Source organism: Homalodisca vitripennis, chromosome 8, assembly GCF_021130785.1.
Source record: "Homalodisca vitripennis isolate AUS2020 chromosome 8, UT_GWSS_2.1, whole genome shotgun sequence".
NCBI classification, from domain to species: domain Eukaryota; kingdom Metazoa; phylum Arthropoda; class Insecta; order Hemiptera; family Cicadellidae; genus Homalodisca; species Homalodisca vitripennis.
The window spans coordinates 67,231,984-67,259,463 of NC_060214.1; the positions used below are offsets into that span (position 1 = coordinate 67,231,984).

A 27,480-nucleotide genomic window follows, 5' to 3' on the forward strand; every position below is an offset into this window, starting at 1 on the left:
TCAGCGAAGTTTGTCTTTCGATGGCCTGAAGGAAAGTCAATTTCTGTCTTTTTGTCCGCACGATATGTTGAATTCTCGAAGTGCAGTGAACAGACCGAGAACAACTGAGAACAACCTGAGCTACATACTTTAAAAATTTTGTAAAGCTTCTTTTTTATAAAGGAAATAATGCCGAGGCCAATATTGTGGCACATGCCATTCCATTGAATGGGGCTGAGCGTTAGCAATTCCTTTTACATGGGTCTTATGGGCAGCCCTGGTGGGAACGAGAGAGAATCGAATAAATAAATTTGGAAATAAACTGAATACCATCGTATAATATGTAGCTGTAGATTTGAAATTTTACATGCGTCCTCAGCGAGGTATAGTGTGGCGCGCTACTCTGTATATTACGGTTGCAGTTTTAACTCCGGAGTAAACCATTGTGCAATGTGATTAGATGTTTTTAGAGCAGCTCGCAGGGTATTTTCGACCAATAAATCTGTCACCCGCTCTTCTGCAGCTTTTCAAGTACACCCCATTTATTGATGTACTGTTGCAACTTGTCCTACCCAGCTGTATCCTGTGCGTCCTTGTGTAGTGAGACTCTGACCTCGTGTCGTCTGTTACAGAACTCGGTGCGGCTGTGCGGTAAAGGTGCGCCCAACACCCTCGGCGCGGTGGAGGAGGTTGTGGTACCCAAGACCGAGCCTGTCCACACCCGCAACAACAACAACAATAACAACAACAACACCGGCAACAGCCACCACGAGAAGGTCAGTATATATCCGGTAACAGGTTTTTGGGGGCCAACATTATCCTTCAGTGGTCAACAATCCTCGTGGTCACTGACATTTTACCGGTGAAAATATCTATGAAAATACCGTAGTCCGTGTATGTGATGTTTCTGAACCCATGTAACACAACTTTAACGACATATTTGAGTTTCCTGTTAAAAATCTATTGTTCACGATGGTTGAGTTGAAAGGATAACAGGATTTCGAAAACTTGCCGTCATTGTGTATTACAAGAATGTGTCACTACATTTCGAGAATTTCAACTTCTTCAGGTGTAGAATTAGTTAATACAAGTGTTAAGCAAATTTGAAGCTACAAGTAGGATTTTTTTATTTTTATTTAAAAAAATAGAGATTGGTCAGTAAACTCACTCCACTGTTCGTGTAATTACTATTTTTGTGTAATAAATATAACGCGTAAATAAAAATTGGTTACACAATTCTTTAAAAGTTTATAATCAGAATTTTGTCTACGTTATTACACTAAATTCGCCATTTAAATAGGTACACATTTTGATGTGTTATTACATAATGAGGGTAAGAATTACACAAATGCATAAACGTTTGTAATTAAATCGTAATTGTAAACAGATTATGGAAACTACTCTGGTGTTAACGGCATTATCGTGCAATGAAACCGGATTTTTTTATTAAATTCGTCGCTGTTATTGTTATGTGTGACGCAATACTGGCGGGGTGGCGGGAACTGGCGGCTGAATGGCTGAGCGGAAGTACATTAGTATGCCGGGGGGCTTGCAATCAATTCCTGCCATTAGTAGAGGACTGAAGGAGTCAGTTGGAGGGGTCGCCGCTTCGCTGCTGCTGCTGCTGCTGCTACTACTACTACTGCTGCTGCTGCGCCGTGGCCATGTTAAAATGGCTATTGTTCCATTATATTATAAGGTCTCAATCACAAGCCAAGCCTGTAGGGCCTTTTTCCTGCCGCAAACTGACCATACATAAGTACCCGTTCTTTAAATAGGGTTTAAATAATCAACCAAGAAGTATTGCAGTTCCGTTAAGCAATTCAGCTTTCTTCAGTTTCATTCTCGAACTAGGAAGAGAAATACAATATGGTCTTTAATGAATAAGGTCAATTAGTAAATATTAAAATTGTGGTGATACATTATTGAAATCCTCGGTATATTTTCCAGTAGGATAAATCAATTAACTAAAAGGTTTTTAGGGGTATAAATGCCACAGTTTGTGCGGTAATTAATTTTCCACTACAAGTGATTTAAGAAGAGCGTTAAAATGTAAACAGGGCAACCCGTGACAATAATAATTTCTATTAGGATTTTTTTATTTCTTTTTAGCTACAAAATTATTAGTTAATTAATACTTCACATTTATAAAGTATCTAACACTAAAACTAGAACTAAATTAATAGTTTACTAAAACAGTTTAATATAAAAAAAAACTATTAACAAATTTCTCACTCAATTCATTTTCTTCATCAGTTTTCGCCTTTTCAGAAAACTATCAAAACATTTGAACTACCTAAGAAGCTAATTCAAAAAACGAGGTTTGTGCAAATAATTGGTTAAAAACTGTGACCTTTATTTTCCACAAACATGTTTATCATAACAATAATATTGTTACCTGCTCCAGAGAATGTATTATTTAGTTTAAACAAAAGTAATTAGAAACGAGTGTTATATTGTTAAAAATGTTCTTGTTTGTTGCTTTTTTCTTTTTGTAACACAAGAAACTTTACTACTTCACACAACTAATTTGCACACATAGAGAACATATAACTTTTTTAAACCAATCGCATAATAATGATTTACAATATCTCATCTTGTTCTATGCATGATTATGTTATGATTATAACCCCTTATTAAAATCGAATCAATACAATAATAACAGTATCAAATATTGTGTCACAGAGTTTAAATTGTTTATTAAAATTAATGCATTGCAATATTCATAGGCAAATCAGAACGATTAATCTATTGGATTGGATGATAAAGGGGGGTAAACAATATTGAACAGCTGAGGCAGACATAGTTCCACTGGTCTCCACCAGGCAGTAGCACTGTACGGAGGCGCTCGCGTGGCTGTAGTTCAGTCGACCGCCGCTAGGTAGCAGCACTCGGTGAGACCCTGTCGTGACTGACAAATTACAGTGTAAACAGCTTGTCAAGCCCTGTCGGCACCAGCATTTTGATAACGCTTTTCTGGAGGGGCAGGCAATTCTTTTTAAGGAAAAGAACGCTCTATGAAAATTACTATATTTTATTTTCCTTCTTATTTTTATAATGAATTTCTTTCATTATTACGAGTACTATAGTATATTAAAAAAGTTTTATGTATATTAAAAAAGTAATTTCTAAATGGAAATAAAATATAAATACTATAAATGTAAAGTGTTTGTAATTAGCTTCAATTTAAGTTTTATATTGTTCATATAATCTGTATAGCATTTTTGACACACAAATCTGGTCCAGCAAATAAACATAAATTAACCTCTAAAAAATGTAATGTTCAAAATTTCTTCTTTTTTAATGGTGTATTGCATTAGAATTACAAGAAATCGTACATGTGACGTGTGTTTGCTACGAAAGTGCAAACATTTCTTATCTTTAGTTTGCTCACTGAAGTTATCCAATAGGTCGTCAATTTCACGATGATCAGTAGAGAAAGCCATCGCCACCGAGATAACTGTCCATAGTAAACACCATCCGCCCTAATCGATGTCACTTACCGCCATAAACGGTTTATGGCGGCCATAAACCGCCTGTTGCCGTTCCACCCGCCGGCGGGCACGTCTCCCGGCACCGTTTATGGCGTTGCAAGATTACACAGGTTTTATTAATATTCGTTATGACGAGTAGTTACGGGTTAAATCTCCGCTCGGTTGCCGTTAAATCTCCGCCCAGGCCGGGGAGGTGTCATTTGTCGGCCAGTTGTATAGTTTATGTTTACAACTTGCACGTTCAGTGCAGGCAGTCAAGTGACTATTCCGTTTTTAGTGTTAGCCTGCGTAATGTCCCGAGTGTTATGACTTCCTTGAAAATGGCCAGATGCGAGTAAATATGTCTGAATCCTCTTTGATTTCGAGAGCACTACTTTAGCGCTGGTTATCGCGCCGCGCGTGCCTTTTTTCGCACGATTTTGACTTTTTATACCAATGATTTTATGGCAGAGTCATGCCTCTGGCGCATAACTAACAAAATACGTACATTGAAGCTGTCACACTCTCGTCCCATTAACTACCATTGCTAGTTCAGTATATTAGTTTCGTTTCCAAATCATTAATATTTATTCTTACATTTTATGTAGATTTCGTAGAAATCTGCCAATTAGAATTGCCGTCATGAGGGTGTTTCCCAGAATTTCTTCTTTTTTTTTTTTTTTTTTTTCATTTTATCCGTTCATGGCTCTCATTTGTATGTAAGGGATTATTGAACATAACTCGAGTTTGTGACCACCATAACTCCCATGAATTTCAAGCCACATTTATTCTTACATAGCCTAAAATTCTCAAGGTTTCAAAATGGTGCATACACATACCAACAAACTTTCTTCATTAATTGTAACTACATCGAGTCCAAGTTTTTAGAAAGAATTTACATGCTTATATGCTTTTACCTTGTAAAAGCGTATGAAAAAAAGTGTTACGATTAAATTAACATGCCAACATTGAGAGTTATTGTCTGATTAGTGTTGTGCAAATTAAACATCTAAACCAATAATACATTTTCAGTTTGACATGTATATTTACTATAATATTACTATTTATAGAGTTGTGAAATCTGTCTGCCTTCCTACTGAGTCGAAAGGGATATTTTACCTTAATTTATGATACGTCTCTCAACAAAAATAATTTTATCAAATGTGAATATAATGTAAATTTTTCATTCAAATTGTAATTTTATCGTGTATTTTTAGAAAAATTTGTAAAATCGAATAAAAAATTGTTGTAATATACGCGCGGAGTTAAAGTCACATCTCGTATTTAACACTTATAATAAATATTCAACAGATTGCGAGGAAATCGTGAATAAGAACGGAAAACCCGAAGTGAATTACGACTGAAACACGATTAGACACTAAACGTGAAGACAGAGACATGTTGAGGTATTACAGCCCGAGACACTGTTTGTACGTTGTTTGTTTGTTTGTTTGTACTTGAGAGCGGCGGTAGAATAAGCAATCGTAGCTGAGTACAAACTCTCTCATACACAAACACGGCGCACACAGGCACGGCGTGCATCGCTCGGCTTATAACACTTGTGTTGGCTCAGTGACGTAGTCAGGATGTTGATTTGGGGGGGGGGGGGCTCATTAATACATGAGACACAATGGAGCAACGTAGGAAAAACCAATGACTGAGTTGTCAGGAATAGCGGTAACTTATCAACTGTATAATTGCTTAACCGCAGATTCCCCCCCCCCTCCAATACTCTTTTCTTTTAAATTATATTTTAGAATGTTCTGAGTGAGGCTATTAATTGGTCTAGAGGGAGATTAGAACCCCCTTATAACTATGCTACTGTCTCCATTCTTATAATTAATGAACATAATAATTTTAATTTTAAACACATATTATGACTTAAAACATCAAAAATTATATTTTAAAACCAACTCCTTAAAATACACTTGGTGGAATTTACATTTTCAGGGTTCCCAGTGATGCAAGTACCGTTCCCTAAAATCTAATATGTCTAATAGGTATTTCAGTTTTTTGGGGAAAGATTTGAAATGAATAAGCGAAGGGCCTGTTTGTATTGCGATTGTACGTAAATATATGTAAATTTGTGTTTACAATAACTTGCACTATTTCATTATTGAATTAATGTTGGCGTATAAAAAGTATGTTTGAGGGAAATGGCCGAATAAGCCTGAGACAATGTACTGATTTAACAGTACGTATCGACAGTTCTGACCGAATTTAATTATGACTTTTTCCTATATTCGTGCAACTTTGCTGTACTTTCACCTTTAGGCTTTTAAATCTTTCGTCCAAAAAAACCAATAGGTACTGGAGTATGTACCATCTTGAACACTCCTTGACCTACATATCAAGAGTTATCGTGCACTGATTAAAGGATTAAAGGATTAAACGACTCGATTAAAGGACCTGTACGTTCTTTAAAAATAACGATGAGTAATTTTAGCAAACGCAAAAAGTAAAGTGTATTGTATTGCTTGCTATAATCAGCGATAAAGTTATATTGTATTGTTTGAACATTGAGGATTGTTAGGTTGAGAAAAACATATTAACTGTAAAAATTAAGGACAATTTAATTTTAACAAATCGTCAAAATATAAATTGGTCCGTAAATTTGAAGATATTACGTGATGTGGTCGTGTAAAACAGAATGTCTTGCCCAATAAAAATGATGTTTCGGTAAACAGTAATTGATCATTGTCGTGCCTTTCTATGCCTTATGAATTTTGCTGTAGTGCTGAGTCGATGTTTCGTGATTAAGAATGTGATTCTGTAGCCCTACAACAAAGGGCACTCGTAATGTGAGGAAGTACTTAACCAAAACAACTTGTGTCAATCACACGTCCCACTACCGACAATGGTCTGTTTGTAGTTGAAGTCTTAGCCGAGGGGTTCCTGCGGCGAGGTTCCTTCAGCGGTATTGTTGTGTCAAGACTGTTGTTTGTGTAGCGGCGGGAACAATGAAAGATAAATCAATTCACTGTTATTTGACTCTTTTTGAGTACAGTAATACCATTTTGTAATTGAAGTCTAGTGCCGTACGTCAAGTGTATTGGACAATGCTGGAAACAATGTTTAGATATTTATAGAACGACAATCTATGACTCAATGCCTGCTTAGTTACAGTGGTGCGTAGGGAACATTATTTCTCGGGGTGTTGAAAAACCATTGTGTTTGGTTGATATGAAACATTAAAAACCCTCCAACTGTTGTTCATCAAAATTTTGATGAACACAACCCAATTATGATTGTTGTTCATCAAAATTTTGATGAACAAACATTCCCTTGCATAATCACTCATTACAGTATATTCCGGCAACGTATCGATTCGATTCATGCACCATTTTATTCGGGAAAAAGAAGCCTAAGGAATACTGTAGTTTTATTCCTCTTTGTATTGTAGTTGCAATGTACCAAGTTCGTAGTTTGGAACGTAAAAGATGTGACCGCCATGTTGTCGATGCCGTCTGATTTGTTGATGTGACGAGTCGTTTTTATTAGTAAGTTTTAGTAGGTTTATTTGTGTTTTAGTGTTGTGTTTAGTGTGTGGTGAATTGTTAAATATTGCAGTAGTGCAAATAAATATATTTTAGAATAAATACATTTTTCGAAAATTTTTTCGCAAAAGTTTTGAGTAATGACAAAATGAAACTTTTTTCGACTCTTCAAAAAAAAAGTTATGGAATTTATTTTACTACTGCTGTATAGTTTACTTCATTCTGAGTAATAAAATATGCAATATAACATGTATTGAAGTAAAACTGTATTAGTAAAACTTTTATTAGCAAACTCTTACATATACACCCTATTTTCACAATTTATGCGCATCGCTGCTTTTTGTTATATAGTGTTATTATAGTTTCATAAATTTGTAAAATGTTTATGTGTTTCTGAAACTAGAATAAATTTGACATAAAATGGATATTTCACCTTTATAGTTTTCTTACTATAACTTGGTTTGATAGGTATGGTCCCCCCCAAATTAAAAAAAAAAAAAATGTAAATTTTGAATTTCATGGACAAAAATTTTTAGTCAACATTTTTTTAAGGCCAAATTTAAATACTAATATTATTATATATTTAATTCTGAACACAAAAATATATACTTCTATATGTATTACTTTTAATTTATATTTTTAATAAATTTTTTAACAAACCCTTGCACGAGGCTCGAAAACATGCTGCCACTACAGGAAAAAAATGACTGCCAGTTGGAGGGTTAAAAAATGGTTGTGTCCTCCCCCAGGATATTGTTGATGTTTAAGATTTAAAGTACATTTGATAACTGCGGTTGAATAAAATTTATATAATTTTGTTGGTGGATTGCGTTCTTGGACCCCTTAACCCCCCCCCCCCCGAGTGCTTAGATTTTCTCTTATAATTGGAAAGTTAAAGTGGCTTGGTATCATTTGCCAAATTGTCATGGAGAAATTTAGGAATTGAATTCGTTGTCAGCTCCAAGCCCAAAGGGTGAATGGTGTTCTTTTGGAGCATCATTTGCGAGTTTTTTCAAATTGTGTGTGCTTATAAAAGTAACTATTATCGAAGTAGGTACTCTTGTTCCAGACTAACAAAACATGCGAGGACACGTCTTATGGTTGGCCTTGGAGTCTTGTTTCCATCATCGTGTCAATCCTTCTGAACGGGGTGTCAAACAACAGCAATATTTGTGTGATTAGTCTGAAGAGAATAAGGTGGTGTCGTTTGATAGGATGTTAATATTAAACTCGCCAGCTGTTTACACGGTGATAACTAGTACATGTTGTGCGAACATTATTCTCCCTCCGTCCTTCAGCACCGGAGTATATTTTGTTTGCCGGAACGAAATGGCGGCTGTAAAATAAACAATAGTTTTCCGAGCACACACTCACATACATACACAAACAGTCTGGAGAGTTGGCGTTCGCAGACGTGGGTTGGCGGGTAATGTTGTGTGTGCTGCCAGTGGTGCCAACATCGCTCGCCGCAGCAAAAAACAAACAAACCCGAGATGTGTATAAAAGTGTAATCGTTTCGGTCGTGTTTAAAAGCTGCTACAGAATGATGAACCCTGGGATATTCAATATTTAGCATGTTTTACACTTTTATACAAGTACTTAGCGGTTATCTTTTTATAGTTTCTTCATAACAAAATGTTCCATTGGGAATTCTTCGTTCATTCCATTATCTTATTAGTATGAATTTTTATAAATGCCACGTAACAGCCACAGTCAATTCTTTTGAATTGTTAACACAATAACGTGCTAGTTTTTTCGCCTCTTGCTATCTGACCGTTCTATTCTGTCTAGTAAGTCCACGCTAATTCCCTGGGAGATTGAGCAATAATGCTGAATCTCGATTGAAGTGAGTGTGTTTGACTTATTTGACGTTTATTTAAAAGTATTTCTTAATAGAGCGTGAGTGATATTAGGTAGGGTTTATTAATTTGACGAATACGACACAATTCTTATATTGTTCACAGTTAATTCACATTTTGCAGAAACTAAAACATCCTAAATCCTACAAGGCCTTCATATGATAATGACTCAAAAGTGTATGGACAAAAAAAGTGCTTCAGATTAAATTCCAGCATCATAGTTTTTTAGGGCGAATAAATAAAGATGGGTATCAGCATAGGAATAAAGTTAACTTATTAATTGTAGCTACTTGTTTTCAACAAGTTTTGTTTTCATGTTTATATCGTTTATTTATATTTTGTATATTTAGGTAATTCAAGGAACATTTTGAACGAACTTTAAGGCGTGCTTAGCAATTATTGGGACACTAAAGGGATTTCGTTATTAAGCAGATACAAATTTTCACTAATGCCTGCCGACCGGCTCTCGTAAGCTGTTAAGACGGTTCCGGCGCCGCGGGGGGAGGGGGAGGGGTTGAACACATTATGGTAATGACAAGCGCCCGGGGGTGGTTTCATCTAATCCTGCGGAATTAGTCCAGTTACCGCTAGTTCTCAGCCAATCGTCGTTTAGCCCTGCGGTTACCCTCGGCTTATACCTCGGGGTGGAGTTGTCAGGGGAAATTGGCCGCTTGCAAAACACCCCTCTCTAAACAAGAAGAAAATGTTTACGCTACTGTGACTGTCTTCAGTTGGCGTAAGACGTGTGACGCGATAAGGCTACGACATGTATAAAACACGTGTTTGGTCACATGAGAACGGAGGCATCAAGTGCAAAGCGAAGGATGAGAGGAACTAATTGAGGGGCTGGAGGAGTAATGGGGCTGCCGTTGGTGGGGGAAGGGTAGCGTGGCAGGAAGCAGAGTGAAAATCCGAAGGCGCGCGGTGTCTTTTTAAGATTCAACACCGATTCTATCTGAATACGTGTTGTACAATATAAAAACTCAAAAGTTTTAGATATCAGTGTCCCAGAAGGAGTAACATATTTTTATTTCCAAAAATATCTTCCGTTACATTTTAAACATTAAAAATTAACTCATGTTTCAAAAATAAAAAAATGTGTCAGTCCCTCCGAACGTATTATTATCCTATTTACTACAAAAATTTGAACTCTTTATCATCAGACGTTTTCCATTGAGCTTCATTATAGAAAGACCCAAAATGACTCCTTCAAATGTCTATAATCTCTCATGAAGTGTTCTTATTTTTTAATGTTTTTTTTAGGGTATCTTGGAGGATTGTGACTATTATTCAAACAATTTTTCTCAAACCAAAATTGATTACACCATTTTAACGACTCGTTACCTGCTTTAAATCTTGCCGATGTTGTGGCTGTATATCGAGTTGTCCGGTCCATACCGCTTCAAAACATTTCAAGCACAATTAAAATTTACAGTTGTGATATTTTGGCTTAGCCATGAAAAGTCATAACCAACCAAGAAATGACTAAATATGTACCCAAGGTATCGTGACGAATGCCTTGGAAATCACATAATTTCGATTGTTTTAGCAATGATTTCATGTGGTGTGAGAATCTGGAGAATAGTGTGATAAAAGGTTTAATAGCTTTTCTATTTTAAATTACTTTAATTCTGACTAAACTCAACAATTTGTTGTAATTATATTAAGATTCTTATTCAATTATCCTTTTTGCACGGAAGAAGTTGCGTGGTGAGCCGAAATAAACACCCAGCCTATTCATATCCCCGCTCCTGGGGGATAAGGGCTCCTCTGCTAAGTTACCGAACTAGGGACGCATTTATACATAGCCCATAGGGGCTACAAAAATCTCTCAGCCATCCCTCCTTCCTCCGTTAATATTACTCCTGAAGTACTCGCCCTCCCTCCCCCCTGCTCGTCACTCACTTATTAAATACAGTCTACAATTTGTTGCTAAACCTTCGGTATTACTTTGGTGTGAAAATAAGAAGTATGTGTTACAATAAAAGTCACGTTTAATAACATAAATATCAGGTAAATAATATTTATATTCGTTTATTGTAACCTGAAGCTAATTTTGGTGATAATAGCAATATTTCTTTGACCATGATCTCATTTCTGTACGAGATTTTAAGACAGAGATACTGAAACGTACGGTTTATTACGGGTTTATTCAGGCAGGATGATTTATACTGCAGGAGAAACTTGAGTGAACCCACATCTTGACTCAAAGATACAATGGGAATTTAAGAATTGAATTTATTGCATTGTATAGGTCATGATTGATTTGTGTTGCGTATGTTATACAATTAGGGTACCTATAGATTAAGTTAGGTTATAATTTAGTAGTTTATTTTGTCTCCACAAATTTCGCTTCTCAGATTTTGCTCCCCCCCCAAGTCCCCCTATTAGTACAGCCCTGTGCGCTCACCAGTGCACGTGATGGCGGAGGCCTGCAACGATATTTCAGCACCACATGGTCCCCCTATAGTAGCTACTGACATGTCGTACAAGTGGAGAAGGTGACGGAGCAGCCTGTAGCAGTGACCCTCCCACCCTTATCAATGCCGTTATCACTGACCTTTCTGCCTGTGTCCAGGGTCCCAGCTTGCCGGAGGCCGCCGGCTCCAGTGTCGCGGTCAGTGACGAAAGTTGGCGGGAGCGGGAACGGTTGCCGCCACCCCGGGCGCCCTCTCACGATCGCCTTAGCGACGTAAGTTTTATTTATTTTTATTTTACCGACATCTATCTCATGAAACTACGTGAGTTAAGATTTACTATGCCCTATAGTCAGTGGCAATTAATTTTGAATATAAAAATTATAAAGTATAAAACATATAAATTTAATAAATATTAATACTATAAATTTTCATTTATTTTACCCATGATTGTAAAACGTTTCCAATTTTATTGATTTAAAAATTTTATTTTCACATTTAAGTGTCATATTGTTTTTAATGTACAACATTGTTTTGTATATTTTATTATATTTTAAAGTGCTTTTTATTACTGTAGTTTTTTTAGTCTGCATGTTATCTTATTACATTTTGCATGATATTTCTGGTATTATTTATTTTAGTTTTTATTTTTAACTGTTTTGTGGACTGTGTTTTATTAACTATCATTTAAATTATACTAAATATGTAAATATTAATATATTTTGTAAACTGTCAAAGCGACAATAACTAATGTATACTGTGTTAATAGAGATCGATGAAATAATACATGGAGTGTTCACTAATTTAAAACAGTTTAAAGCGTTTAAATAATTTTCATATATAAACAGAATTAACATCAGCTTTGTTAACGAGCAGTGACTTTTAATAAAACAGCGTAAGATTCAATTATAAAACATAAACAGTAATTTAAATTTTAGTGTGTAAGCTTTAGAGCAAGACTTGTGTTTATTCTTGCCTTTCGGTGTTTTAGTTTCCGATTTTCGTCCCCTTTCGACTGAATATGTTGGAGAATATCGATTATTTAGTTACGTGCAGATTAATTTTCGGAATCGAAACTTCGATTGAAGTTTTTGTCAATAGTTGGAGTAGAAGGGCGGATAAACGAGGTTATTCAATGCGCGACGACGAACGTGATGCGCACTGAGCGCGTCGTGTTTACTGCGCATGCGCAATGCACATTACTAGCAGAGTGACTGCGTACTACACAGCTGTACTTTGTTATCCATTGATGTGATATCTGTATTATGAAATGTACTTTTTGCAGGCGCAGCCGGTGCGCGAGGTGTTGCCTCTTTGGCTAATTGCTGTGGCTGAGCCGGAAGAGGGCGTCTACCAGGCACAGTTGTATTGTTTGTAGTAGTATATCAAAAATTGCAGGCACTAGTTGTGTCTTGCCCATAAATATTTTCAGATTTTCTATATGGATTGTCCAAACACGTTTTTAAACTAACAATTTATTTGGTGACATTTTTTGAGTATCTACAACCTCTTGTTCTTTTCCAGATGGTGCGGCATGGTTGTAGTAGTTCCTGTAAAGATATTGTAATTAATTTAACATCAAATGTAATCTAAAGTTAGCTGCAGTAACTCACAACACAACTGGATATATATATAGCCTATATATATATATATATATATATATATATATGTATATTATGTATATATATATATATATATGTATACATGTACACAAATCGTAATTGATTCCATTCGTTTAGTTATGAATCAGTGCACGATGGTTATTCAATTTGCAATACATGGTTATAACACGAGTATAACAGGAAAGGCTATAACACTCGAGAAGTTTGTTTCATAAAACGTTCTGACGCAGTTGGAATAATGGAAAGCAAATATTAGATCAGTAAAAATATATTGCATCAAAGTTTCTCATAACATTAGAGGGACGTTAATATTGTTTGTAAATAATGTTATTTTTAGTTATTATTATTTATGACCCCAGAATACCAACAAACGAAAATATACTTAGGTGAATTGTTTGTTGAAATTAAATTGCATTATTATGCTGCAGGCGGCTATGTAAACTAACCAATTATTAAACTGTTTGTACAAGCAGACGGTAATATATTTTCCAATATTCCGAAAACACGACTAACTACTTTTTAGAATATATACTGTTAACTCTGTTCTTTAAACAAAATGTTAGCACAGCAAAATTGTAATTAATTCTATTTTTTTAGTCATAATTTAATTTTTTTACACCATGTTATTGAGGAATTGATTATTTTACCAATACAAGTGTTGTTTTTATGATTTTCCACCCACCTATATATATCTGGTGTCTATAGGAAGAGAATGAGCTATTGAGTATGAAGTAATATTTTGCGCCCTATGTGCTCTCAATATACAAACTTTATTTATCTAAATTAAACGGTAAAAACGTTCTAGATAGTCCCATATACAATGTTTACTTGTATGAACAGGTGTGCTATTACTCGTGTTTGATGATTGTTGATGTATATTAACAGTTTTCTGTCGACAGTCCCATATACAATGTTTACTTGTATGAACAGGTGTGCTATTACTCGTGTTTGATGATTGTTGACGTATATTAACAGTTTTCTGTCGACAGTCCCATATACAATGTTTACTTGTATGAACAGGTGTGCTATTACTCGTGTTTGATGATTGTTGATGTATATTAACAGTTTTCTGTCGATAGTCCCATATACAATGTTTACTTGTATGAACAGGTGTGCTATTACTCGTGTTTGATGATTGTTGACGTATATTAACAGTTTTCTGTCGATAGTCCCATGTGTATGAACAGGTGTGCTATTACTCGTGTTTGATGATTGTTGACGTATATTAACAGTTTTCTGTCGACAGTCCCATATACAATGTTTACTTGTATGAACAGGTGTGCTATTACTCGTGTTTGATGATTGTTGACGTATATTAACAGTTTTCTGTCGACAGTCCCATATACAATGTTTACTTGTATGAACAGGTGTGCTATTACTCGTGTTTGATGATTGTTGATGTATATTAACAGTTTTCTGTCGACAGTCCCATATACAATGTTTACTTGTATGAACAGGTGTGCTATTACTCGTGTTTGATGATTGTTGATGTATATTAACAGTTTTCTGTCGACAGTCCCATATACAATGTTTACTTGTATGAACAGGTGTGCTATTACTCGTGTTTGATGATTGTTGATGTATATTAACAGTTTTCTGTCGACAGTCCCATATACAATGTTTACTTGTATGAACAGGTGTGCTATTACTCGTGTTTGATGATTGTTGATGTATATTAACAGTTTTCTGTCGACAGTCCCATATACAATGTTTACTTGTATGAACAGGTGTGCTATTACTCGTGTTTGATGATTGTTGATGTATATTAACAGTTTTCTGTCGACAGTCCCATATACAATGTTTACTTGTATGAACAGGTGTGCTATTACTCGTGTTTGATGATTGTTGTATATTATACAATGTTTACTTGTATGAACAGGTGTGCTATTACTCGTGTTTGATGATTGTTGACGTATATTAACAGTTTTCTGTCGACAGTCCCATATACAATGTTTACTTGTATGAACAACAGGATGTGTGCAGTCCCATATACAATGTTTACTTGTATGATTACTCGTGTTTGATGATTGTTGATGTATATTAACAGTTTTCTGTCGATAGTCCCATATACAATGTTTACTTGTATGAACAGGTGTGCTATTACTCGTGTTTGATGATTGTTGATGTATATTAACAGTTTTCTGTCGATAGTCCCATATACAATGTTTACTTGTATGAACAGGTGTGCTATTACTCGTGTTTGATGATTGTTGATGTATATTAACAGTTTTCTGTCGACAGTCCCATATACAATGTTTACTTGTATGAACAGGTGTGCTATTACTCGTGTTTGATGATTGTTGATGTATATTAACAGTTTTCTGTCGACAGTCCCATATACAATGTTTACTTGTATGAACAGGTGTGCTATTACTCGTGTTTGATGATTGTTGATGTATATTAACAGTTTTCTGTCGACAGTCCCATATACAATGTTTACTTGTATGAACAGGTGTGCTATTACTCGTGTTTGATGATTGTTGATGTATATTAACAGTTTTCTGTCGACAGTCCCATATACAATGTTTACTTGTATGAACAGGTGTGCTATTACTCGTGTTTGATGATTGTTGACGTATATTAACAGTTTTCTGTCGACAGTCCCATATACAATGTTTACTTGTATGAACAGGTGTGCTATTACTCGTGTTTGATGATTGTTGATGTATATTAACAGTTTTCTGTCGACTTGTAGTGATATTTGTAAATAGTTTTTAATTTAGGACAGTAACAAAATACATTTTTAAGGTCAATGTAGAGACAGAACCGTTAATAGAAATTGTCCTTATTCTGAGCAACGCAACAAATCCTTGTCAGCTCTCCTTAGAACTGTGTTCAATCGATCCTCAGTATTTTCAATCTGCAGCAAATCAGGAGCATTCATTTAGTGTTCCAAAACAATGACGTCATAACCTCGCCAGAAGATGGACAAATTTTCATCTTAAGAACCGTTTGTCTAGATTGCTGTTAGTTCCAAGACTGTTGTGATGCATCCGAATTTCAGAAAATAATGATGCACCCTAGTTTCTGATGTATGTCCAATTTTGGGCCAATCATCACAAAATGATGCATATTAATTTAATGTGTCTGAAACCCTTGTCAATCATTAGCAGATTTAGCCGTGCGGATTTCTTTCTTTTTTGTATTGAGTAGATGCGACAGCCACCTTGTCCAAAGATTCATGTTCCATTCATAGTGCAAAATTAAGTGAATCTATTCAGTTAGAATGCCTCTGATCACTCATACACTTGCACTCATTTTTTGTATCAACGAAATCGTGGACTTTTTCAAAATATGACTTGGAATATGGCAAGGCTCCAGCATTTTGCTTATTTTGTTGACTTTAGTTTTCTTCCACGCGTAACATTATTTGCCCACAATCAAGTATATAAATCGTACCATACGTGTATAAATCGTCAAGTGTAAACGAAATTCTCTCGGTGAATTCCAATTTAGTTAAACTTTTACCGTTCCTTAAGCAACTAAACTGCCTAACAATGTATAGAATTACCTAATACATGGTGATTTCCTTATCTCGAGAGGGAATGTAAATTACTACTCATAAAGAGTTATGTATTATGCATGAACAAGATATTGATCAAACACACTCTGAATACTGCCATCTGAACACGGAAGGGGGTCTCGTAAAATTGGAAAGAAGGAGTTTTTAATTTCCTGTAAATTTAAAAACCCTACTACCTGTGGTGTGCATTGTGTGCTATCTGTGAAACAAAAATATAGATGGCTGCCATTAACAAAATGTATTGGAAGGTTATACAGAATCCATCACATACATTTGTGATTACTGTCTCCTTCTGAATAAACATTATGGTAGTTATAGGGTAGACAAGCTCACGATATTTTGCGTAAACCCGTCGGTATATAACTTTTCGGACGAGGTTGGTTCTTGCGTTAAGAGTGACGTACAGCAAAGGTATACTTCTTTTCCGGAAATTCTGTCACGAGAGTTTCTGCAATAAGGCAAAGTCCTACGCAAAAGAATGTGCAATTAGTATTGTCTCTAAAAGAAGCGAGCTTTTTCATAAAAATGGAAATAATTTGTGTGAAGAAAACTCAATATCCATTTTCAGGCGATGTGACTTTTTCTAAGAAAACAGTATAAAGCGGATTTTATAACACGTCACAAAGTTTGCATTATTCCTGTAATGCCTGTTGCTTCATAGCATCAACCTTGTTATCCTTAGATTAGTTTAAGTCTGGTGAAACCTATTGACGGTATACCTCGTACCTTGAAGGTGTATAACACCTGCTGACGATCTTGCTAGCTAAGACCTCCCCCGGATGTCTATAATGAGGTGAACTACTTTCCTTTGACGCAAAGTAGTTGTTCTAAGAAATGCTGCGCAGTTTATGACGACATACTTTGTACAATGTACTATTTGTGTCATTTATTGAACACATTTTATGGAGTTCTCATTTATTTCTAATTCAAATCATAAAAATTGAATCATTCTTTGAGATGACGTGGACAGTTTTTGTGAAAAGAATTGCCAGATCAAAGTAACCAGTAATATAAGGAATAATAAGAATGGCGATTGGCGATATGGATTATTATTCCTTACATTACTGGTTACTTTGATCTGGCAATTCTTTTCACAAAAACTGTCCACGTCATCTCCAAGAATGGCGATTGGCGATATGGATTATTCGCTAATCGCCGTTTATATATTTTATACAACATGAACATTTACTAGAAGTTGGTTTAATAGTGTTTGTAAACAGATTACATTTACATTCTCAAACTCGATCGGCCTACAAAAAGGCAAATAATCTTCAGTAGATCAAAATATTTATTTTTCCCGATAGTTCTGCACAAACAAGTTTTCATCTTATTTGTCATTGATATTTGACTGTAATTTGGTAATAATTTATGGGGAAATGGCTTTTAATCTCCGACCTAGAACTTCTATTATTTACACCTTGACTCTTTCCAATGGACTGTTAATTCGTTAATCAATAACTTCGATAACTCCGATCTACTTGTTTTCTAATCGTTATCACCGCATGTATCACCGACACAAATAAATCTGTTATTATATACTGAGCCGAACTTTTCGCGTAATTAATTCGAGAAAGCTTTTCTTGAAATTAGCCAATTAGAACATTAGGCTGTGAATTATGTAGCAACTTAGCTCAATAAATAATTCGGCCGGCGCGGCGGCGTCTCGCAGTTTCCGCGCGTAATTGCTAATTTCGTTAACACTTTTCTTCCCTGGACCGTGTTAACACGGCGTCATTAAGGTTTAATTTTACGTTCGGTTTTTCTCTAGAAGAGCTTTTATTTCATAAACCCGACCGTTCTGAGAAATTTCGAAAATTCAGACAGCACTCTATTGTGTTTTGTTGGGGTTCTCTCTGTAAAATCAGTGCATTTCTCAGTGAATTAATATGCAATAGTAATGTAAGGATAGATTTGTGTGAAAGGAATTAAATAGGTGTAGATAATTTTAACGAAGTACCGCAATGTCAATAAAAATTACAATATATCATTATTTAGTTATGTTCAGTACAGTATTTATCAATTGGGTACTAAATTTTAAACTATAAGAATGTATAGATCATCAGTTCGATAGCTTGAGCAAGTATATCTATACTGTTATATAAACAAAATCTAATGGGGACTGTCTCTGTGTTACTTAATCGCGTAAAAACTAATAGATTTATTGAACTAATATGTTTCATGGACGTTCTTAGGGTCTCTGGTCAACATATAGGTGTACTGTATTCGTATTTCGAAAATTCCTCCGGGCTACACCCCACTGTTCTTGAATACTCTCTTAAATTACTTGATGGAATACTCCATCATCCATTATATTTTATGACCTAGGCTTAATCAGCGGTTAGTAAAATAAGTGTTTTTAATCACCTGTTAAAGTCGAGAATATTAAGCATAATAATTTATACATGTTTAAACAGGTGACGGTAAATATTTGTTGTTATTCTTCTGTCAAAGCCACTTACACTGTATACAACACTGTCATGGTTTGTAGAAAATGTTCTGCGTATGAGTTTATTGTATTGGGATTTTAATCAACTACAGTAAAATGCCATAATGTATTACATCATAAGTGCTGTAACTGAAAACCTAAGGACCTATTAATTAGGATATCTCCACAATTGCCTAAATTAGTCCAATTTTATTACTGAAATCGTCGAAGCTACGTATTTGTCATGAAATATTGGAGAGAAGACGCATACGACAATGCAGAATCGCTAGGACTGAATGAGATAATTTGTTGTTGGTGAGGGGGTACTTTCACTTTTATGTTCAATTCTTTTAACGATGTGTTTCTTTCCTATCTGCAATAGTGTAAAACATACAAAACACGGGACATACACACAGACGAAACACAATTGAACCTCTTAACACAACTTTTCAGTATACGTTTTACGGTAAAAAAAAGAGCTGCCGATTTATCGCTGCTTATCTCGAGATCATACGGATCGAGAGTTTTTAATCGGTTATTTGCTTATATATAATAAATGATCGATTGTTTCGAAGTCCTTTTGGGACCTCGCGTGTGTTAGACACAACAAAGACAAGAAGACGTAGTCGTTCTTCCATTTGTATTTCATCGCGTATCTTTGGTTTATGACTGTATAAACCTAAATAAAAGTACTCAAAATTGGTGTCGTCAAATGTTGTCGTGAAACGGTAGTTTGTGACCTGATCAATTATGATATTTATGTCCTGAATGATTCACAGTTGCAAGAGCGCCTGCTCATGGTTAACTTGATGTTTTGTGCAGTGTTACCTGGCAGGGTGGCGCCACCAGATAAGCCACTTCCCCCCTCGCCAGTATCCAGTTTCTTCAACTCACCACTCACCCTATTATTGCCATAATAACGTGTCCTCTAGGTGCGGCACACTCTCCTGACCCCCTGATACTGTTGTTTGTGTTGTGTCACCTGTATGTACCTCTCACACCTCGCAACCTGTCACATCACTAATGTTCCTCTTATGTTGTGCAGGCGAGCAGTCGCTGTAGCAGTGGCCGGGGATACATCGTAAGTACCAGCTTTCTTACAGTCACATCGTAATAAGTAATGTAATATTGACGTTGACAGCTAAACACTGGACCGGTGATGAAAGAACGATTGTACTCGAATTCAAATAGTTTCAATTCATTCAGTACTTACAAAAGTCGTAGAGTTGTGTAAAAAAGTGACATATTTTGTTTAAATGTTGGCAAGAAGTATAAAAAGTACATGAAGTGCAAGCCAAAGCAATAATTTTGTTTAAAGTTTGTTTTGGATGGTGGGATTGTGATAAAATAGGATTTTCTGGGATATTTGCCATCGTTCAGTGATACAAAACATCAGTAACAATACTTTCGAGACATGCAATCTGATGTCTTCGTCAGGTGAATAGTCAACGTAATTATTGCCTACCAGAGCGTTATGATACGCATAAGTCAGAAATAAATCCGTGCACCCATTAAAAAAAAAGAATTGATAAAAGCGAAACCCTAATTATTAACAGTGAACTAATTATACCGGTACAGTACGTGTACACTAACCAACCAACCAACCACAGAGAACTGGTCAGAGGAAACTTTTAGACGGCATTCGGCACGGTAGAAACAAGATAAGGAAACTGTAGTGGGCCTTTTTTATTATTAGTTAATTGTATATGAATTTCCTTAAACCACACTGTAACTCCGCATTGGTTTATTACAAATCTCTTAATTGGGTTGATACTTTTGGTTTTCTTGTTAGTTAATGTTTAGAATTCGCAACCAAAGCATCATGATTTCGACTGATGGTTGACTGACCGGTTGGTCTGATAATTAATTAATGAAGCATTAATCAGCTTCCTTTTAGATGAATGAGATTCCTAAAGTATTGTATTAACTTTATCCCAATTCATACGATGGTCGTTAAGCCAACAATGATGAGCAACTTTTTACTTTTTCTTTCTCACGTTTTATTTGGATTCTGTTATCCTAACGTTTAATGGTATTATGTCTCGCCTATGTATTATTCTCTGTTACATTGTATACTCTAAACACATCTTTAACCTATGGGCCATTTTTGGTTTTGTTTCTATAAGACTTTGTCCAAGAGTGTGTGTTTTATACGGGTTTCTAATGTTGCGTTTGGTGCCTACTCTTCTAACTTTCTCCGATAATTCCGGCACATTATGGATTAAAATAAACGGATTTTTTCTCTAAACTCTTATTTACTGATTTGGGAATGATTCTTGTTTCGTTTGCATCTGCTGATTGAGGGTATCCATTGCGTCTAATATCCGAATCAACTTTGTTAATAAATGAATTGGCCCCATAATTAATGCAGGCAGCTATTTAATAATTATGAACTCTTTTCATGAAAAGGGGGAATGGTGATATTAATACAGTTTTCAACTAGTTTAATGAATATATAAAGATTTTATAATCGTTACCTAACCCTTTTACTGTCAATGGCCTATATCGTGTATAGGCCCGAGTATGGGAAGTAGTCACCGCCAAGGCATCTGTATATTTTCACTTACTACTTAATTATCTCTTGTCAGTTTATAAATAAATTAATTGCATTAAATCAATATTCTTTTTAAAATAGTGTATTTTGTACTTATAGAAGTGCTTTATGGTGACAATTTAATAATGTGTTATCAGTTTCGTAAAATACCATATTTTTGTTGTAAATTTTCAAAATATTCTCTCTTGTAATATATTTAATGTTAAAAAGTTAACGGTTTAGAAATAAATTTTAATCCATATCTACTTTCAACCCATATAATGTCGAAAAAGAAGACACCAATATTATAGTGTATAACGTATGTGTATTACTGGTACATCGACGCAACGTTCTTTCAGCCAATGGCTTGGCGGTTTAATGCAGTTTATGGCTAAAAGTGGTAGTGTTAAGCACGTAAAGGGGGAGCGGTGTTACGTGTAACGTGTAACTTCCTCTCAATTTAATGGTGGGAAACATGAGTCATATAGTGTAATCGATTAGCTATAGAAAAGAGTTCGTGTAATAAAAAGAGTTCGTGTAATAAAAAAATGCAATTTTTATAAGATATAGTAGATTGGATTTAAGTTCTTTGTTAATCTTACAAAACATAAGTATCAGTATTATGGTGCACAAACATTTTAGTTTTATATTGTCATATTTATTCTTTTACATACATTACACAGATTATTTATACTAAATTCGTTATTATAAATGTTAAATTTAAAGTACGCAGGACCTATGATAGCCTATAATGAGCACACTAATTCCTTTTAGCCTCAGATTAGCCTCAGATGTCTGTTGAGAATCGTGAAAAGAAAACAGTTTATCGTATTGTTTACTTGTTTTGCCAGTTACAAGTCATGTTTGTCTGGCAAGTTCAACAATATTATCTATTCTAGTCAAGTAATAAAAATTGCGGCAGGTGCGGTGACGTCACGACGTCACGCCACTATGTATAGACGCAAGTAACTTGATGAAAAGTTATCTCGAGCTTTTGTGTGTGTGTGTGTGTGTGTGTGTGTGTGTGTGTGTGTGTGTGTGTGTGTGTGTGTGTGTGTGTGTGTGTGTGTGTGTGTGTGCGCGTGCGTGCGGGGTGCGTGCGTGCGCGTGTGTATGTGTGTGTGTGTTTGGAGTTATGGCAACTCCAGTTCCCCGAGTTCAGTACTTGTTAACATATTAGCTGAGTTGGCGCAGGAGAGGTTTACCTTAGCGTGTCTAGTGACGGCATGCGCGGTGACGTCACGCCACCATGTGTAAACGCAAGTAACGTGAAGAAAAGTTATCTCGAGCTTTTGTGGTGTGTGTGTGTGGTGTTGGAGTTATGGCAACTCCAGTTACCAGAGTTCAGTACTTGGTAACATATTAGCTGAGTTGGCGCAGGCGAGGTTCACCTTACTTCGTCGGCGGGCAGAATAGTTTAGCTATATATAGTTTGGACTTATTTTTTGTTCGTTAATAAACCGTTTAAAAAATACCTAGGAAAACAATCTGTACAAAACTTGACACAGGTTTAGCAAAGCAGGAAGTGTGTGTAATTGAACTGCGTATTATATTTCGTCAGTTATGATCAGTTCCTTTTTTTCTATTTGTATTATTAGATTGTAAGTAGTATTTTCTTATAAGATTGAATGTACTTCCATACTTGTTCATGGTTCTGCAGAAGTATAAGCAGTAAGAGCAAAGTACATCGAAAGAGGTGGCATAATTTGGTTAATCCTTGCAGTACTTCCTATGGGTTTTATTCTTGTATTGTTTTTATAATATGATATATATATATATATATATATATATATATATATATATATACACTCATGACACAATATGAGGTGGCTTAGGATATATGATTAATGGAAAATATTTAATAACTTGGTATTAAAACATAACGTTATGTTACATAAAGCCAGCTTAATACTTTATAAATATAGTGTGGCGTTATCTTTTCGTGAACAGTTGCCGTCTGTTTATGTACTTGTGTAGTGTATATTGATATTTTCGGTTTGTCATGTTTTATGATTTTTCTGTCGTTCACCCGTTACTGTATAACTGTTATGTTTGATTACTGATTCCATAAAGGCGAATACTGTCGTATGATAATGTGACAGTAGGCCACACAAAGTCGACGGCTACAGCTTGCTTTCGCTTTGCTGTGGAAATTGTTATGCGACTGCATTTGAACGAGACATTTAGAACAAATATTAAAACATAGGGATATCTTGTTTTGTTGTACAATACATACAGCACTTTTTCATTCCAGTCAAGTAAATCGTTGTTAATAATAATATGCCAGTATTAGTTAAAACTTATATTATCAAGATACAGAGTTGATTAAGACAAAATAACCTGAACGAAAATTGTACCAACCAATCCAACAAGGCAACCAACTTCATTACACGTTATGTCACATAATGTAATGTTACGATTGGAGAGGTAGCTGGTTTTACAAATTGGTTTATTTCTGCGATTTTTCTCGTTCTCATCATGGTTTCACATAAAACCAATATAAAAATGATAAAATTTTATTTTGACCATTAATTTTGATCTGTTCGTCCCGAAATCAATAGACTTATTCCTTAGACCAAGAGAAACAGAAGTTTCAAGTATCTTGGACCTTTCTATCAAGAGGAAGCGCACATACAGGTATACGGACGGACAGAAGGACAAACACATTTATGATTTTAAGAAGACCCGCTGGTTCTTAGTAAATACAAGTAAGTCCTTATTCTTCGTAAATAAAATTATTTTACTGTATAAAAAGTAAAATAATTTATGAAAAAACTGTAAGTTTTTGTCTTGAGAACAGGAAAATGTACAAGAAACTGGCAATAAGGTTCAAATTGTAATATCGGCTTGAATAATTAAACAAATTTGTTGTTTTTTATTTAGATCTATAACTGCAACTCATATTTCCCCACGTGATTTTGGAGTTCGAATTTTGTACAATAAAATACAAGGTGTTTCTAAACAATAAATTAGATGTTTTGTATTAGGTACAAATTACGATTATTACGAAAGTTCTGTTATATAATTCGACTTGTTTCTTTGGAATTTTAATATCTTTGTAACAGTTGAAACTTTAAGAAAATGTCCATTTAAAGATGGATTTTAACAGTTTTTCATTGCGATCGGTGAAATATAACTTAAGTTTATTCATGAAATGTAGGGTAATTTGTAAGATTGTAATTTGATGCGTATAAAATTATCCAATTTGAAATTGAATTACGCCGGAAGTGTGGAAGTAGTCAACAAGTTAAGTTGTATCTTCAACTCCGAGTAAAATTCAATCAAGCAAGTTTTCGAACAATAACGTAGACAAGTTAAGTTGTAACCGGTTTAGACTTGGGGAAGGTAATCGTGTTACATGTTTATGTTGCAAGTTCCCCACATCTCACTCCTCCCCCCCCCTCCCGCCGGCACTCCACCACCTCGGTGATTTACACTATATAACTACGTACGGTACACGAGCTCCGCAGGCTGTGTCGACCGCGTGACACAAACTCTACAGTGGCAAATGGTTTATTCTAAGTGCCTGACAGGTGTACAATTATTCCGCTACATTTGATTGTCCATAATGAACGGAAATTATTGAATACCTGCACGAGTGATTTTATCGTAATCGTGTTAAATTTTATTAAACGTGAAATGGTAATGTAACGGTGCAACTTTTCTTGTTGGTGTGTAAAACCAAATAATCCGGTAAAACAAAGTAAATGTTTCTTTGAAACGTTATGAACGAAGTGATGTTTATATTTCTAAAAATATGTCGCTTGAAATATTTTCGTTTTTGTGATTAATTTAATGAGACAAAATTAATCATGAGATGGTACGACACAGGTAGATAAATACCTTCGTCTTCGATGGACCATATTGGTGATGCAAATATTAGATGGATAAATATACCTCATTGTTAGTCATGTAAAAATGCACAAATTAGTAGTAGCACTTTGTTTACAGAATTACATAAATACCAACATCACTACACCGATTGAAATTTAAGCACAAGCAGTTCCCGAATAATTAATATTCAAGTAAAAATGGTATTACAATTTACGTAATGTTCGTTCTGAATAAATAAACCAATACAAAGAAGTATCGTAGGGCCCGGCAAAACGTAAGGAAAGAATTGTCACATACACGGATAGACAGACAGACCCTTTAACCCCAAAATAAATATCGTGCAGTTATTTCTTGGATCAAAAGAAACCTATAAAACAACTTTCAAGTCTCTGGGCCTTTTCTATCTAAACATTATGTTTCCTTTATTGCAGCAAGATAATTTTGGTACCTTTGGATAAACAAAACGGAAGACTTTAAAGATCTATTTTTTTTAAAGTCTTTGCAATATTAATGAGGAATTCAGTAGCCCAGTGCAATCAAAATTCTCCAGTCGCTTTTTCCCTCGCAGCGTGTCTTAGCCGTTTTCTCCAGATAGTCTTTAAATCTTCTGGGGGAACTTTCTTTTTAAATACCTCCCCATTTACGTGTCTAACTAATGCCGAAATTTCTTATTCGTCAATTTAAAGTAGGGGCGAGATAATCCCAGGCCGGGGTTAATTCACGGGAAGAAACGATTAGCGGGGGGATGAGTTTAATTTTCCCGTCGAACAGAGTCGGCCATCACGTGATCAGCCGGCAGCAGCGCTCTGGCGGTCGGTTATTGAATTACGCCCGCGCTTTAATGAGTCGATAATTGGCGCGTTGCTGACTGGGGCGTGGGTTGATTGGGTTGTGATTTATTGTTTGATCGGCCAAACATCCTGCATAACTGTAATGTACCGATTCCGTGGTTCCTTCAAATTTGATTATTCCAGTATTGGTGTATCCTACAAGAGATGGTGCACGAAAAGGTGCTAAGTTGTAAATTTGTCTTCTGAAATTTCTTTTTTCCGCAGAGTAAAAGACGTATTAGAGGGCAACTCGATAAACCGAAGTCTATTAAAAAAGGAATTAACAGAACAAAATCCAAGGGAATCGGGATCGAATTATCGGTAAAGGATTTCAAATGTTAAAGAAAATATGGACAGTTTATTGGTGTTCTTGTATTTTTTTAACTAGCAAAATCTTAGCAAACATATTTACTCGTTAAGGTTACTTACATCGGGAGAATGATTAGTAGCTCCTCGACAATGCACAATTGGAGAATTTTACATTGTGTAATTTTCAGGATCCCTTGGTACACAGTGTTGTAAAACTGACACGTGGTGTTTCTGATTTATTTTAGAAACGTTTCTTTACGTAGTGATCGTTTTACAGCATTAAAATAGAACACTTAGTTTTGCTGAAGGCCGTTATGTACGTTATAAATAGCTATAGTTTGACCACTGTATTATTGAAGAATTTAGTACTCGAAACACTGTAAATTTAAAAAAAGTTTTAATTGAACACGCTCACGCGAGTGACACGGCCGTAAAAAGCCGAGCTGTAAACCGATTTAAGCGTCGTTGGCGCGAGGCATTTCCACTTTAACACACTCGCGATCGTAAAGAACTGCGGACTTTTTCTGGGTCCTTAACAGAGTAACTATCCGCCAAACAATAATCGGGATAATTGTGCGACAGCAGAAGAAGCTGTGGAAGCGACAACAATGGGCGAGCGGGCGATCGGTCGGGCAGGGATGTCGCCGTTATTACACCCAATCATGGCGCGTTTTAAGACCCTTTCATTTGATGAACGACAAGCCTCCTCTTCTTCCGACGACATTTCTTGGCGGGAATCCATATAATGGCTCTTTTTATCTCCGCAGAGCTCTCGCAAGAATCGTTGCACTGCTCGGCGCAGGGAGTTTCAGCGGCCGAAATTAATTGAGACGGAAATAAATGTCAAGCGTGTCGGTCGGTTGTGTAACAATTTCTTTTTTTAACAGCCCGTTTAGGTACCAGAGAAGTGGTAAATCTTTTTGCGCACCAGTCCGTCTCTAGGCATCTCATAGTTTGTATTTAATGTCGAAACTATAAATTTAATGAGACAGAAAATTGGCGCTGTTGATGAGATTTGAAATAGGCATATAAATTCAATTCTCATTTCGACTCAACTCAATTCATTTATTGTCAAAAAACATGAAATGCATGGGACAATCATCAAAATACATGTATACCTATACGATGTGGCATATAAAAGTAATAAATCAATACAGAGTTACCCATGAAACCTACAAT

The 27,480-nt window shown here is 35.5% G+C and overlaps 1 protein-coding gene across 1 annotated transcript in view; it reads left to right on the plus strand.

Annotated features, from left to right (window-relative positions):
- Positions 1-512: 512 nt before the first annotated feature.
- LOC124367665 (extensin-like) overlaps positions 513-27,480 on the plus strand; it is a 128,529-nt gene continuing 101,561 nt past the window's right edge. Inside the window, 3 exon segments of the mRNA XM_046824673.1 lie at positions 513-755; positions 11,387-11,500; positions 19,841-19,876. Coding sequence (XP_046680629.1) covers positions 528-755; positions 11,387-11,500; positions 19,841-19,876 — 378 coding nt within the window. The 5' untranslated portion in view covers positions 513-527.